This window comes from Gasterosteus aculeatus, chromosome 16 (assembly GCF_964276395.1).
Source record: "Gasterosteus aculeatus chromosome 16, fGasAcu3.hap1.1, whole genome shotgun sequence".
Lineage (NCBI taxonomy): Eukaryota > Metazoa > Chordata > Actinopteri > Perciformes > Gasterosteidae > Gasterosteus > Gasterosteus aculeatus.
In genome coordinates this window covers 5307533-5324068 of record NC_135704.1, presented here as the reverse complement: position 1 = coordinate 5324068, position 16536 = coordinate 5307533, and the positions used below count along the sequence as shown (strand labels likewise).

Here is a 16536-nt window from a genome sequence, read left to right as displayed (position 1 = left end):
AAGCTTGTTGGAGAAAACATCACACCAAAGAGCGGTAGGGTCTCTGGTGTGGTTGAAAAATGCTCGCTGATTGATTAGATTATATCAGATTAACTACAACTGCACTCGAATAGAGCAGATCTCTGCCTCGGTCCTGGAACATCTCAAAATGTAAAAACATGTAGATTATGATTTGTGCATCAGACCCGTGACCAATATCCACCCAAACATGAATGGAGAGCCCAAATGAAAAAGGAACATATCACTCACACATATTTATTTTCCGAAATGGGCATTTACACTTCTTAGCAACAAATCCGAAAAAGGAAGAGGGCAGAAAAATTTGTGGTCAAAAGGCAGACTAGGTCAGAACAGACGGCTATTGGGCTGATTCAGAAATCAGGAATCAGGATACATTTATTTACCAAAATATGCCAAACATACAAGGAATTTGTCTTGGCGGTTAGTGCGCGACAGTAGACAGACAAGACAGCAGTGCACAAGTAAAAAAATAAAGTAAAATGAAATGCTAATGCAATGGGTTAGTAGAATAAGGCTATGGGTTAGTATAAAACAAGGGAATAAAGTGAAAATTTTTAAATATTAAAAAAGTTAAAAAGAAAAATATTAAGCATAAAGTGCACTAACGAACAAGTAACAAAGTGACGAGTGACGACAAAGTGACGAGTTGCAGTTAAGGTGACATGTGCAGTATGAAGCAGAGTGACCGGTGGAATGTTATAGTCAGTCAGTGGGGGACCGGGCTCTGTTGATGAGCCCGACTGCCGACGGGAAGAAACTGTTCGTGTGGCGGGAGGTCTTAGTCCTGATGGACCTCAGCCTCCTGCCAGATGGAAGGGGCACAAACAGTTTTTGTCCGGGGTGGGAGGGGTCGGCCACAATCTTTTTAGCTCGCTTCAGAGACCTGAAAGCGAACAAGTCCTGCAGGGACGGCAGATTGCAGCCGATCACCCTCTCTGCAGAGCGGATGACACGCTGCAGCCTGCCCTTGTCCTTGGCTGTGGCTGCAGCGTACCAGACGGTGATGGAGGAGCAGAGGATGGACTCGATGATGGCCGTGTAGAAGTGGATCATCGTCTTTGGCAGGTTGAATTTCTTCAGCTGCCTCAGGAAGAACAACCTCTGGGAGCTGATGTTCAGCTCCCACTTGAGGTCCTGGGTGATGATGGAGCCCAGGAAACGGAAGGAATCCACAATAGTGACAGGGGAGTCACACAGGGTGATGGGGGAGGGTGGGGCTCTGTTCCGCCGGAAATCCACAACCATCTCCACTGTCTTTAGAGCGTTGAGCTCCAGGTTGTTCTGACTGCACCACGACACCAGATGGTCGGACTCCCACCTGTAGGCGGACTCATCACCACCAGAGATGGACATCTTCTGGTACTACGGAACCACAGAATGTTACAGGCTTAAATACTGAGTGGCTGGAGAGGGGGTGTGGTGCTGGTGAGAAGGGCAAGGAGAACCCGGTGGGATTGATGAGCTGATAATGTGTGAGGATCTGAAATGACAGGAGGGTTACTAAACATGCAGGTGAGATGAAAACAAACCAGGATGTGGTCAAATGTGTGACACTGACACCATCACCTACGCAATGCCTGAGCTCAAATATTATTGAGCTTGCAAGAGGCTTCCCAAGCTCCATATGCCCGCCTAAGAGCCGCCTACTCGCCCCTGTCTGATTGGCTAATTCTACAACTGAATCATTTATGATTTGGGCTGTTCTGCAACGTGGCTTTCAGAGACTTGAGTCTCTGCACCACAAGAGAGTTTGCATTAGTAATGTGGTTGGCTTGTGTCATGATTAACCCAACATTACTTCATTAACTATTGTCACGGGAGGAGTCAGGACGCTACAACACGGAGAGTGTAATTAGTTCCCTCACAGGGTTTATTGACATTTCTTCAATACCAACACATGCAGGAGGACGGTAGTGCCCCTCTTGCGGTCTGTCGTTGGGTGGGCCGTGGGATCAACGACTAACCCGGGTTTCCGCGTCGTGCGGACTGAGTGTCAGGCACTGGTCTCTGAAGACAGCCCAAGAGGGGTTAGGATACGTCTGTCTCACTCGCCCTCCTGGTTCGGTGTGAGCCTAGCGCTTAAATGGGGTTGGGTTAAGTGGCACCAGCTGCCGGCGATCAACCCGTGATTGTGGTGCGGTCGGTTTCCATGGCGTCTGATTGCAGGCCTCAGGTGACTCACCACACTATGCAGCTACATGACTGACTCTTACTCTTACACTTACTCTGAGATATTATGAACTAATAATGACCACTGCCCTTGGACTTGTGCTGAAAAATTGATTTCAGTAGGATCAAAGACCAGCAAAGCAATTGAGACCAACTTTAGTAACACAATTATTGAATAAAATTCTGCCTCAGGGATATGTTTACTTGCCCAAAGTGAGGAACTGAATATTTCACACACTGTTTTCTCTTCAGTTGCAGGGAATCAAGCAATGCAAAGCAACCTGCACTGGTTGCTTCCTTCTTTCATTTCAAGCATCACAGTCAGACCCACAATAACATTTTTGTAGTTAAACGTTTTCAAACCGATTTAAAGTTCCCCAAATTAGATTGAAAGCATATATCGAAAGGGGAAGAGGCTGTCACTTACTTTGCCATCGTACGACTCAAAAGCTACATTTCTTTTGGTAATTCAATATATTATAATTTTAAAAAAAATGACACTAGAAATGCAAAATGCATATAGACCTTCGTTGGAGCTCAATTGGGTGAAATATATTTAGTAATAAGTAATAAATAAAGCTTAAGAGGGAGTCCTTATTCAGCGTGGCGTGTGATATCGACACATGGAGATACTGAGGATCTAGGTGTGTATGTTGTATTTGCAAGGGGAGGGAAGAGGGAAAATGGTTAGATATTCATCCTGCACTGTTAGCTGTTTGCCAATAAAGTGGTTTGCTCCGGGGCATTCCTTCTGAAATAAATCACTTTCTGACTTGAAGTAAATGTATTATTTGGGGGGGGATCTAATGGTAGAAATTAAATATAATATTGATAAGTATGTTTTCTAACTCTAACCAAATGTTTAATATCCTGAGAATAACAATTGTTATGATGCTGTGCATTTATATTAATTTATCTACAGAGCCAGTCTCCTTCACGAGTGCACTGTTTTTACGGTTTTCAGGAGACAGGGGGCCTTAAAATTGCCCTGTATTGGAGGACCACCCCTAATAAATATGTAGATATTGTCTTCACTGATAATATCCCAAAGGTTCTCTGGTTATCTAAAAGCTTATCCAAGACAATTATCCACATTTGGATGCTTTTTAGTAATTAAGTAATCAGATATGCAAATGAGGTGATTATTCAGCATTAAACATTGACATGTAATGGGGGACTTGTTTGACAGGCCATGTTGTTTTCATGTCGCCTCCACTGACTATTGGGCGAGAAAGGCACACTTCCAAGTTCTTTATAGGGCTGTCAACATAAACGCATTAATCTATGCAATTAATGTGGCCGAATTAATGCAACAAAATATTTTAACGTAGTTAACGTACGTTTCTTTACTTGAGCGGAAACAAAAGGCCGCTAGCTGCTGTCAGTTACATCAAGATGGAGAGAGCTTTTTGCATTAGAAGTAAAACAAACAGAGGCGCAACATACAGCGGAGAATTGTGCAGAGGAATTACTCCACGCGTCAAACAGAAGGGGGTGAGTGGCAAACGGACCACTGCTGTGCTAAGCTAGCTGCTGGGAAGGGGGCCCCAGGACGGAGGTTGATCGCACAGTCATATGGCCTATGTGGAGGGAGGGACTGAGCCTGGGACTTGCTAAGAACCTCTCCTAGATCATGATACTCCCGAGGGACGGAAGAAAGGTCCGGGGAAGGGACACTGGGAGTTGGCCGGGGTGACGGGCTAGGAGCTGCCTGGAGACACTGCGCGTGACAGGAGGCACCCCACTCCAGGATTGTTCCAGAGGACCAGGCAATGTGTGGCTCATGCTGCACGAACCAAGGGTATCCGAGAATCACTGGAACCAACGGGGACTGGATGAGGTAGAACTGGGTGATTCCCCGCCACATGGTTCCCCGCCACAGTGAGGGAGACGGGATAGGTACCCTGGGTGATGCGGGCTAGTCGGCGGTCGTCCAGTGCAAAGGCCTCCACGGGCTCCTCCAGAGCATTTAGCGGAATGTTAGCCTGGACAGCGAACTCCAAATCCAGGGAACAATCATCTGCCCCTGAATCGAGGGCCCCCACCGTAATCCGCTGATCCGCCCAGGACAGAGTGACACTAACCCGCCGGTTAGGTGGTGCAGGACTACGGGAACAAGAAAGGCGGCTCACTAGGATCTCCTGGGGTCCTGGTGAGCCTAATCTTTTGGCCGGGTGGGATAGCCACTGATGCGATGCCCCTTCTGGCCACAGTAGAGACACAGTCCTCGCCTGAATCGGGCCTCCCGTTCGGCTGGGCTAATGCGGGTGCGTCCCAGCTGCATGGGCTCCTCCCCAGTTGCCGTCTGACGTGGAAGGCCGGAACGGAACGGGGTAAGTAGAGTGGACGAACACTGGGTTCCTCTCCCGTGTGCTGGGGACGTGGGGAATAGGGAGGGGCCCCGGGGAACTCGCTCCCGCCTTCTCTCACAGAGACGTCCATCGATGCGGACGGCGAGACTGACTAGGTCATCGAAGGAGGTGGGCTCCTCCCGTGTAGCTAGCTGGTCCCTTACAGCCTCGCTGAGTCCTCCTCGGAAGGTAACCCGAAGGGCTGGGTCGTTCCACCCGCTCTCTGCAGCGGCCAACCTAAACTCCACCGAGTAGTCTGCCACACTGCCACTGCCCTGTTGGACGCTGGCCAACCGGGCACCAGGGTCCTGACCCCTTACTGGATGGTGGAACACCTTACGGAGCTCGGCCACGAACTCCCTGTAGGAGTGACGAAAGCTGGCACCCATGGACCAGGAAGCGGCAGCCCACTGGGCTGCCCGGCCGGTGAGCAGGTTAGTCACATATGCGACTCGGGCAGCATCGGAGGTGTACCGGCTGGGTTGGTGAGTAAACACCAACTCACACTGCATTATGAAGGTGGCACAAGTCTCGAAGTCACCCCCGAACGGTTGTGGACTGGAAAGGCTGGGTTCCTGGGTTAACGGGGCGAACACCGTAGGACTAATCGGGAGGGGATCCCCAGGGGGCGGATTCACTGCCCTCACAGGTGCAGGCTGGTTCAGCGGCAGGGTGGTGAGAGCCGCAGTCAATGCCCGTAGCTGCAGTAGAATCTCCGCTTGCTGGGCCGCCGCCGCCACCTGCTGCTGAGTCAGACTCTCCACCAAAGCTTGAAGTGGCTGGACCTGGGCCTGGAGGTTCTGCACGGCAATGGCGGCCGCCTCCAGCTGGTGCGTGTGGTTGTCCGTCAGGTGTCTATCCAGGGTCACTTGTAAAGAGCCACAATCTGTGTCGGCTGGGGTCATCATGGCGAGTTCGTACTGTTATGGTTTGTCTTCGACCCCAAGTGCACGACACCAGACAGGAATCAGGATCAGGAAACATTTACCAAAATATGCCAAACATACAAGGAATTTGTCTTGCTGGTTAGTGCGCGACAGTAGACAGACAAGACAGCAGTGCACAAGTAATAAAATAAAGTAAAATTAAATGATAATGCAATGGGTTAGTAGAATAAGGCTATGGGTTAGTATAAAACAAGGGAATAAAGTAAAAAATTTTAAATATTAAAAAAGTTCAAAAGAAAAATATTAAGCATAAAGTGCACCAACGAACAAGTAACAAACAAGTAACAAAGTGACGAGTGACGACAAAGTGATGAATTACAGTTAAAGTGGCATGTGCAGTGTGAAGGGGAGTGACCAGTGGAATGTTATAGTCAGTCAGTGGGGGACTGGGCTCTGTTGATGAGCCCGACTGCCGACGGGAAGAAACTGTTCGTGTGGCGGGAGGTCTTAGTCCTGATGGACCTCAGCCTCCTGCCAGATGGAAGGGGCACAAACAGTTTTTGTCCGGGGTGAGAGGGGTCGCCCACAATCTTTTTAGCTCACTTCAGAGACCTGGAAGCAAACAAGTCCTGCAGGGACGGCAGATTGCAGCCAATCACCCTCTCTGCAGAGCGGATGACACGCTGCAGCCTGCCCTTGTCCTTGGCTGTGGCTGCAGCGTACCAGACAGAGTTTATGTTCAGCCAAAAACACGGCGTAGTTTATTCTTTCACAAGAACTCAAGAGCGTAAGGTTCCGAGGAACAAACAAAAACTGCCTCCTTAATTGGCAGGTGAAAACAAAAGAAAAACACCTCAAAATCCCTTAGTCCATGGGCACTCACAGTTCAACGGAAAAAAAGGAAAACTCACTCTTAAATAATCCAAAGGGAAAAGTCTCTCGTAGGTATCCATAGGGAAGTCTCCAAACGACGACCGATCTCTCCAGAAACAGGGCACGAACACGCGTCGAGCCATTGAGAGTCCTCCAACGTAACTCTCCATAGAACGAGCCAATGAGCTGCAGCTGCGCAATGAGCAGAGTGGCTTCAGGTGTGATCCGGTGCACGCCCGGCTCGTCCCCGCCGCAAGGCGCGTAACTCTCTGGCTGGCCGAGCCGTAACATAATGAATTTCAAAATGTGCGTTTAATTACTTTTGACAGCCCTAGTTAAAGACAATCAAAAGCTAGAGATGTGGATGTTGTCTCATGCTCTTTTACACCAAAGAAAAAGAAACTGGTAGTGTTAATATTGTTGATTATGACACATTTTCCCTTTGGATCCACCTCTCTGATGTAAAGAATACAACCGTCTCAAAGCCTTTAAAGCCTTTTCATTAATGAAATTCACCATACAAGATCAATAGATCAATAATTTACGGTAGCAAGAGGAACAGTCCCAACATTTGCTAAAAAGCTCTGTCGACCAGTCTGCTATGAAGGAATACTCCGACATTGTTTTAAGACATGATTTAATAGGTGTATGGCTTGTGGAGGGGGGATACGATTAGAGGGTTCAGACAGAGCTGTGGGCGCTTCACCTAAGAAAGATGGTGCTCTTGGAAGTCGTTTTATTTTGGGCATAAGACTTGCAACGCATTTGTCGTCCCTCTCCCTGCAGCAACTCGTTGACTTTTCGTACCCCCCCTTTGGAGGCGGACCGTTAAATTAACAAATCACAAGATAGCATCACATCGCCATGCTGTTCTCTGTTGTTGTCCATTCCGGTTTATCTTTGGCATCTAGAAGAGGATCTGCAGCACACCTCTCTCTGGCTGAGAAGGAAAACTGTCACGTACATTACCACACACACGGCTAGATGTGAGTCCTCATTGGCGACAGCGGTCAGCAAAAACTGACAATTTATTAACCACTGCAGCAGTCTTTACAGCTCCATGACTATTCAAGCAAACCACCAGTTTAGGGTGTAGCGTCAGAGGTCCAGGTTCTGCAGGGCACCTGCAGGCCAGGTCCTCCCTCTGCATCCTCGAGCGAGTGATGTCTTTTTTTCTCTTTAATGAAAGTACGTTGGCTCATATATATATATATATATATATATATATATATCTGACTTGATTTGCGATACCACAAAATTCTCACGAAGAAAAACACCCAGAGAACACAAAGAGATTGGATTTTCTTGAATTGACTTTCATTTATTTGAACCTCATGGGGAACAATCAGATGGAGTTCTTCCAGAACTAATATTGTGGATGTAAAACGCTTTTTGCATGTTCCACACTGCTGGAAACATAAATCGTTTGTAATACAAGTGAAGATAACGTGGAAGTCTTTGAGCCACAAAGCTATGAAAGTAGAACTCTGCGGTTCTTCCCGGTCACCAACAACATCACTTTCACGCCGCTGGATGACGGAAGAGTAACACATTTAGCAGAAGTCTCGAACTGGTGAATTCCCTCTATAATAATGTTTCTAAAAAGCGCATAGGCAATGGAATTAAGGTGTGGGGAAAAAAAGCCATTTTCTGTGTTACAATGATAATTTATCACACAACTGCAGCAGGACGTCCTTGGCTGTTAGTCATCTTCTACACGGCTTATCCTTAGAGAGTGGTGGGGGCTGGAGTCAATCCCACACCCTGTACTGGTCGCCAGTCAATCGCAGGGCTGACCCAGAGAGAAACAACCTTTAGTTGTCACATCCACACTCCTACGGGCCATTTAGAGTCCCCAATTAACCTGATCCCCAGAGCAAGTCTTTGGACTGCTGGAGGAAGCCGGAGTAACCGGAGAGAACTCCCACAGACACAGAGTGAACATGCAGACTCCACACAGAAAGGCCGCCGGGTGGTTTTAAACTCACCACTGTGCCGCCTTAGCAGTCTATTACTTATTTATTTTTACAATTACTTTAGTAGAGTTTTAAAATAAGGGTTTAACATTACACACACACACACACATGGTGCAGGACACCTGCGATTGTTTGCAGAATGAAACCCAAACAAAACCCTGCAATAATTTTGTCACCCTCACTGAAAGTCTGAGTTGGAATTTTAGGATACATTGTTTGTGTGGTGGAGAGGAATATATTGAGCACACAGAAAAACAAACACATAAACAAATAAAAGAGCTACATTTAGAAGTGCCATAATTTTTGCAAAGGTTGTCAGCTATCTAGCCAGATAGTTTCTTTCTCGTCCTTAAAATGGCCGTGGCCTGGTTTACCTGCAATGCACATGTTTGGCATCACGTTGTTGGTATGAGAGTGGTGTAACGTGTCACCGCAGGATGTGCGTGGTTGAGCGAGAAAGAGAAAAAGAAAGAGAGAGAGTGAGTGTGACACTGAGTGATTTTAGAGCTGAGGTGTACAGTTGGTTTGGCCTGCGTTTAAACAAGCAAGCTAACACACAGACATTGAGCCGTGATCAAACAAAGTAGAGAATGTTATGAGTTCAAAACCACAATAAAGTGGATATTTACAGGTTACTTTAATACATCTGGCACCCATTAGTAAAGATTGCTGCTCAACCACCGGGGATTGAGTTAATGCTTCAATAACGGGAGCGGTAGCTCTTCAAGACGCCTCTTACTCTGAGATCCTCAGCATAGAAGCACAGAGAGCAGTGTCCAGAACCAAGTGGCTCGGGCCAGCTGATAAGTACATGGGTGATGGATTACTCTCCCATCCAGCTCCACATGGCCAAGAGGCCATCTCCCCCATGGTCTTTAGAAGCCCAGCCAGCTTTCCAGTAGCTCCCTCTACCAGACATCTTGTGGTTTGTTGAAATATCCTGGCGATGGCCACCGAAGACTAGATCTGGATCCCAGGTCCGGTGGATTTTTGGGAGGCTTATCTTAGCAAGCCTCCCACCCCCTATTTGAGGGGGTGGGAGGCTTCTGTGGGGTTATGTCTCGGGAGGTGGGTGCAATAGGACCCCTGTCCAATCTGGTGCGTCCTCCACAAGCTGAGTTCTGAAAAGGACGGACTGTCAATGACAAGGCAGGAAGACAGAAGACAGGGCACAGAGAACCCATGATCCCGCTGCACCGATGCCTGCTACTCTCCTCCGTTTAAGGAGGCCCATGAATGAAGCGTGGCCTAAATGGCCCACGGAGGCTCCACTCTGGCTGCACTGTTCACTTGTGTGATGGTGTGGCACAGCCAATGAAACAAATGCTGCTTGACAGAATCATTAACCAACGGCTGCTGTCTGCCTTGGTTTGTCCTGTGAACACAACTCACTGAAACATAACACACGGAGCGTCTGTCGTTAGGTGTTAATTGTTAAGACTTTGGGTGTTGATGAGGGATTTGATGCTCGTAGCAAGAGACCGACAAATTCGATCTCAATATTGAGCGGAAGGTTATTCCCCACTTCTTAATGGAGGCCAACTGGTAAAAAGTTGTTTTCCATTAATGCTGTCCAAGCTTATGTCATAACAAGGTGATCAGCTTGCCAAGGTGAGGCAAGCTGATATCATCAACAGAAGAGATGCTAGCTCACTTCTATGATTGCTTCATATCCCATTTTTGCGAAAGAAACCCACCTTGCGTCCATTCACATTTCAGAGGGAACATTTTCTTGACATTCTGTGACCCAGCTTGGTCCTAAAAGACGCATGCTGCCAAACCCTCCTCCTTTAAGAAAGATTATACATTTATTTTCACATGAGTACAAGTAAACAATAGCTTAAGGTCATGTCTGGCTACTGAAATTAGTTATGTCGCAGTGTACAGAGAAATGTATTAATGCCTTGGGCCTTTGATATCTGAAATGCATTAATTAAATGATTCTCTTAGGTAATTATGGCTGTACAGAGTACACAGAGTGGATGAAGAAATTCATGTTTGTATTATTATTATTATTATTATTATTATTATTATCTGTGTGTAGTGACAATGTCCAAATAGCAGAGATGTAAGATTTAATTCAGTTTCTATTTCAATTGGGATAGTAAATATTTAAGTTCACAGTACAGAATTGTTATTATTATTTACAATTATTAGAAAAATTGACAATCCCAAATTGCAATAAATCCATTTTTAGGTTATTGTAACATTTTTACAATAATAATAATTTTATGCAGTGGGTTACGCAATAGCTTTGGAAAGTATTTTACCGGTGTGGATTTTGCCACTAAGAATTTGAAAACATAAATATGCTGTAGACTATAACACACTATATTCATTGTCATTATTTAGTTTTATTCCCAGTGCAGTCCTTTTGGGACCAATAAATACTTCTCACCCGTTTGTTATCAGTAATATGATTTGATAACCATTCAGCATCCCAAATGCATTTCTTTACATACAGTCTTTAAAAGGTTAGCCAATTTGTTGCCTTTAAACTATTGGGTCCAATTAAAAGCAATACAAGTCAGGTTGCTTTTTTTCTTTTATTTTTTATGCACATCTGAGACAGTAGATACCTGGGGGAGCTGAATTTAATCCAATTTGGTTATTTCCCAATCCTTTGCATATTTATGCCTCATTTATGGGGTAAATGTTGTCTAGGGTGCTGTGCTGAATTCGCAGTCTGCCCTCTACTGCCGTTTTTTTAACACAGTTCTGGCTAAATGATCCGCTCCTATTAGTGATATGCGGTGACCTATGAGATAAGCACCATGAGATGAGCTTTCTAAGTTTCCTTTTGGATTCTATGCCTTTGTGGTTAACACATTCCTACAAAGAAGCACAGACATAGACATATTTCCATGATCGTATATGTTTTATTACACACAAAAGGCAAAAAAAAGAAGTAATCTGTTGAATTGTAACCCAGCAGAACAGAATATATGTATGAACTTCTATTCATGATACGTGATTAAATGTGTGAACTTATTTGACATTATGGATAACATGTTTTTATGTCATGTTGTGTTTGGCAGGTGACTGGCTGGCTGGAATACCCCCCTTCCACTTCTCTATTTGAGGACATTCCATTCCAGGACGGTGCTTAGGTCTCACCCCCACTCCTCCCCCAGCATGGAGCCCACCAAAGTCCAGTCCGATGGTGGCCTCAATGTCACCCTTACCATCCGCCTCCTCATGCATGGAAAAGTAAGTAGGCAAAGACAAATGTTATATTTTCTCTCATCTTTTTTTTACCTGTAGACATGTAAATGCTGCTGTAGCAAAGGAACTCTCCCCAAAAGTAAATAACACAGAAACTAGTCTCTACTTTACAATCACAAAAATTACCATTTGCACATTAATTGTTCTCCGATGAAACTTTTTTTTGCATTTCCTTTCTTGCAACTGAGAAAAGTCATGATAAATAGCTTCAATACTTTAAGGATACATTCCATGCTTTTACACTGAAATGCTGTGTCAAGTCATACCTGAATGTTAACTGCAGCAGCACTCAACATTAACTTGAAGATTAGCATGCTACACCAGATCAAATTTTCTGCCACAACAGCTCAGTGAACTAGTTTAACTTACGGATCAACTGCAGCTGTACATCCATTTTCACTCTTAAACATCAACATAAAAGCTTATCCTTTCTCCTTGGTGTAATGCCGCCCCTCCTGTCCCAGTCTCACCACGGTAGGTGCTTTTTGTCCAGCGTGCGACGTCCAGCTGGGAATGACCTTAAGAGTCAAATTTGGAAGTGCTGAGCTTTGATTTTTGTTCCGCTGATCCCACTGCAGTCTGCAACTTCATAAGCCCTCATTCAGTATGACAGAATTGATACAGAGGTGGGACTTGTTGCGCTCTCAGCTTACCATACCGTTGATGTTTCTGTGCATAAGAACATTGTGTTAGCTGTGCAGGGGCTGTCTTTTGTCTTCTAGTGCCACTGTCCAGCTCTCTGCACTGGCTTGACCTCACAACAGCATGTGTTGATACACACACACACTTGTCCTCTGGGATTGGGACGGTTGATTAGAGTTTACAAGTAGATACTCCAGACTTGAAGAGTGGCAGGCTACTGACTGCTCAGGGTGTTCTTGTCTGCCATCAGTGTTTTCAGGATTCCCAGGGCACAGAGTAAGTGGGCCCCAGGATCGATTTTTTTGTTCAAGCACTTATATGTAGTGTGCTCTCTGACTATTTTCTTCCACTTGAACTCTTTCAGAGCTGGTTAAAATGTGTGTGTGTGTGTGTGTGTCTGTGTGTTAGCCTCACAAAGATCCACCATGCTCAACTGCAACTGCTTTTGCCGTACTTATTTCAAGACTGCAGAGTTTTTTAAAGGGCAATGAGTGGTATTGAATGAATGTCTAAATGCCTCGGTCTTTATGGTGGGCTCCTGGCTGCTAGATAATTGGAGAACCCATGCTGCACGTCTCCCTTGTGTGTAGGGTGTGCGGCACATTGACTCAAGCCAAAATCGTCCCATTGTTTTTGGGGCAAATCAATTTGCAGGCCAACGATTTTCTCCACCGCGTGTCTGCTAATGCAGGAGCCCCCCAGTGGGGGATCCAGTGACAGGTTGAATAACCCTGCAGCAACACAGGCCCGGTCAGCCCCCAGAGACTCAGTGGATGTTGCGTGCACAAAGGACTTTTGGAAGCATTACCTTGTTGCTGCTCTTTTGCTCCAAGCAGCAGGGGGTCGCCACTTGGTGGGGTTGTTTGAGGTGTTGGTAGCATTTTCAGCACGGTCTACAAGGGGCAGTCCATAGGACGCTCCAACTCCTCCAGAGTGTGGATGCAGTAAAGACTTTGTGGTGGAGTAGGTACTGTCTTGGACGCCCATCTTCCAGATTTAGTTTAAGCAGTGTTGTACTTGCGTTGCGCTTTTAGTCTTCTGACCAAAGAGCTTTAACACTATATGTCATTCATCCATTGACAAACATCTATAGACTACAAGCCGGGGATCGAATCATGGATCCTTTGAATGAGCAGAACCTGCTCTAACATTCAATCGTGCAGGGGAATTAACCGATTCTTTTGTTTTTATTAAAAAAAATATGTTTATGTTGTTTGGGTCCATATTTTATTTTTATCCAATTCAATCGCAAAAATATATATTATATATAGAGATATATAGACATATATAGATTTACTGTGGCTCTGATATTGTGTAACAGATGTGAGTTATGCATCATTGTCTAAGAGCTTGAATAAATACATTGTCAGTTGTTGAATGCATGTAAGGAGACATGTCACGGACAGTATGATGACACGATAAATTATGCATAATGAAATAGATGTAAATGTTGGGAAGAGTTCAAAGTAGAGTACCAAAGGTAGTACTGAAATCTCATTTTCAAAACTGTTGTGGAATAAAAGTTGAGTAAATTGAAAGTGCAAATGAAATACTATAAAGAGGACTTTTAAGCTAGTGGAGCACATCCACCTATTTGAAAATATATGAAAGTGAAAAATATAAATTGGTTCCAAATCCAATCTCCAATCATCTAAATGTGGTGTGTGCTTATGTCAGCTACTGACCAATCTTTACCTATGATAACATGACTTTATCCATCAAAAATTTTGCAACTTTTAGCGACAAGACTCTCAGGCTACTTGTCTGCAGCTTAAATACCACAACGGATGTGACCCTTCTGCCCTTTACTCACTGTACTTATGAAGACTGATTACATGCAAATAGAAAGTATGTTCCTGAGCGCCGCCATGCAGCTGTGAATCCTTTGCATGCCCTTGTACTGTTTAAACCTTCTTCGATGAATTTTTCTCTGAAAATCCGTGTTTTACTCTCTGTTTTCTATTGTAGGAGGTTGGAAGTATAATTGGAAAGGTACGGTATTTCTGTTAGATGACATTTTTGTACTCTTGGAAATGTATATGTATATTACTGTTAATTGTTTTAGAAAATCTACATATTTATAGAAAATGTATAACATAAAACTTTTAATACATTAAAATGTGCTTTTTCCACAGAAAGGTGAAACTGTGAAAAAGATGCGAGAAGAGGTGGGTTACAGTCTTAAAAATCCTTTATTTAAATAATCAAATAAAAAACATTGCTATGCTCTTCCGAAGCAAGTCATTTAGTGACTACACTTTAAAGAATACAAATTGCTGAAAATGATTGACGAAATTATATCACATTCTGCCCATTTGGTTCACGAGTGTTAAATAGACATTTCAAATTCATTATATATGAATTCCTGGATTACGGTTCTGCATTAATTATATTGACCCCGGTGACTTTATTTTTGTGTTGTTTTTCAAGAGTGGAGCACGAATCAATATTTCTGAGGGCAACTGTCCAGAGAGGATCGTCACCATAACTGGACCAACAGACACCATCTTCAAAGCATTTGCTATGATTGCATACAAATTTGAGGAGGTAAGAGAATTACTGCAGTGAAGTGAAAAATGCAGATCCAATTAGAATTCATGGGTTTTTGCCATCTTACAAAATATGCATGGATAGTGTCATATCAGACACAGGTCCTTTGTCTCAATTTGAATGAGCTGACATGTGTATCGGCTCATATCTTAAAGGACTACAACAGAGTTTATATAACGGTTACATTTATGAAAAATGAATATCCTATTATAGTGCATCTACATAAGGCACATACTCTTTCATCATTCATCATGGCAGATATTTGTAGCCTATCGCTCGGTGGATTTAAGAAACCTTTTCCTCTGATCGGACCTTTGTGTTTCTGCTGCTTATTTGCACTGACCTTTAAGTTTGTTCACTGATTTATTAGGAAAGGCGTCATTGATTGTTTGGGACACATTGCAAAAATGAAAGCTATATATTTTGTTTTCCAGGACATAATCAATTCTATGAGCAACAGCCCAGCGACCAGTAAGCCCCCAGTCACCTTAAGGCTGGTGGTGCCTGCCAGTCAGTGTGGCTCCCTCATAGGTAAAGGGGGCTCCAAGATAAAAGAAATGAGAGAGGTATACTATGAAACATTTTTATGGTTAACCACAAAAATCAATGCAACATGGACAACAAAGTCAGGCATTTTCTACTTTCCTTTACCTTTTTCAAGATAAGCAGAATAAATAGTTTAGCCATTTTTTTTGTCTTGGTCTTTAGTTACATTTTATGAATATTTAAAATCAAAACTGAAGCTGAAGAAAACTGAAGAGTCCTATAACTGAAATGTGTGATGTCATGAAGTAACGGTAAATGTATGTTTTAGAACTTTACTCAAATCAAACTCAAGTAACTCTGCATTCTTGGGACCTACAAAATCTGTCTTGCATTCAAACTGATTGGAGAATTGAAAGGCCACAATATACCCTGTTATACATGCAGTACACCCTTTTCCCCAAAAATTACCTTACCATACAATTAAACTGCATTCTCAATGATGTTTCAAGGGAAACTTATTTTTTTCCTTGTAACGGCCTCAGTCACGTCAGCATGTCAGCAGGCTGATAGGTCTAAAAGTTATAACTTATAACATCATTTTAATCTAGTGATGGGTACATGTTGTATCCTCACCTTGTATAAAAGTACCAGATCAAACCCAACTATAACACTGGATGTTGTCAGTATCAAGAAAGTTTAAATACTTGAGGCACAGTCTGTGTGATTTAAAACCAAAACCTGTCAACCTTGTAACTCAAGGTCCCTTACTCTACTCCAGTCCACAGGGGCCCAGGTCCAGGTAGCAGGGGACATGTTGCCCAACTCCACAGAACGAGCCGTGACAATCTCTGGGACCCCAGAAGCCATCATCCAGTGTGTCAAACAAATCTGTGTGGTCATGCTAGAGGTACAGCATGTCACGATTGAGCTTTGGTTCATTCAATTGCTAATTTTAGTCCGGATAAAGTTGTCTACTTATGAAGAAATTTGAGTTTGAGACTCCAAAAGCTGTGACAGATTTTCAGCATGACATTCACGCACCACGTCTCCACACCTGGTTAGACTGACCATCTGTGGCAGTAACACAAATGTATTCAGGAATCGATAGTTGAATGGGAATCAGTGTTTAAATTTAAAAATAAATTATATGAGACACACATTCGACTGTGTTTGGGTCAAAAACACCTAATCATTGTTATCCAGAGTTATTAACTTGACTCCAATTGATTTCCATTTTGTAGCAGACCTGGATGGGTATTTGAAACTTGAGGATCACTTGTGGTGCAACTACGTTGAGAATACATAATTAAATTGTCTCATTACAGTTTGAAGTCACTTTGTATTCATAACACAATT

The 16536-nt window shown here is 43.9% G+C and overlaps 1 protein-coding gene across 11 annotated transcripts in view; it reads left to right on the top strand.

Annotated features, from left to right (window-relative positions):
- LOC120833908 (poly(rC)-binding protein 3) overlaps nucleotides 1-16536 on the top strand; it is a 49891-nt gene that overhangs the window by 24389 nt on the left and 8966 nt on the right. For all 11 annotated transcript variants that reach the window (XM_040201541.2, XM_078091173.1, XM_040201536.2 and 8 more), the window contains 6 exons: nucleotides 11316-11487; nucleotides 14113-14136; nucleotides 14280-14312; nucleotides 14575-14691; nucleotides 15129-15260; nucleotides 15959-16087. In XM_040201541.2, coding sequence (XP_040057475.1) covers nucleotides 11413-11487; nucleotides 14113-14136; nucleotides 14280-14312; nucleotides 14575-14691; nucleotides 15129-15260; nucleotides 15959-16087 — 510 coding nt within the window. In that variant the 5' untranslated portion in view covers nucleotides 11316-11412. The remainder of the gene's footprint in view (nucleotides 1-11315; nucleotides 11488-14112; nucleotides 14137-14279; nucleotides 14313-14574; nucleotides 14692-15128; nucleotides 15261-15958; nucleotides 16088-16536) is intronic.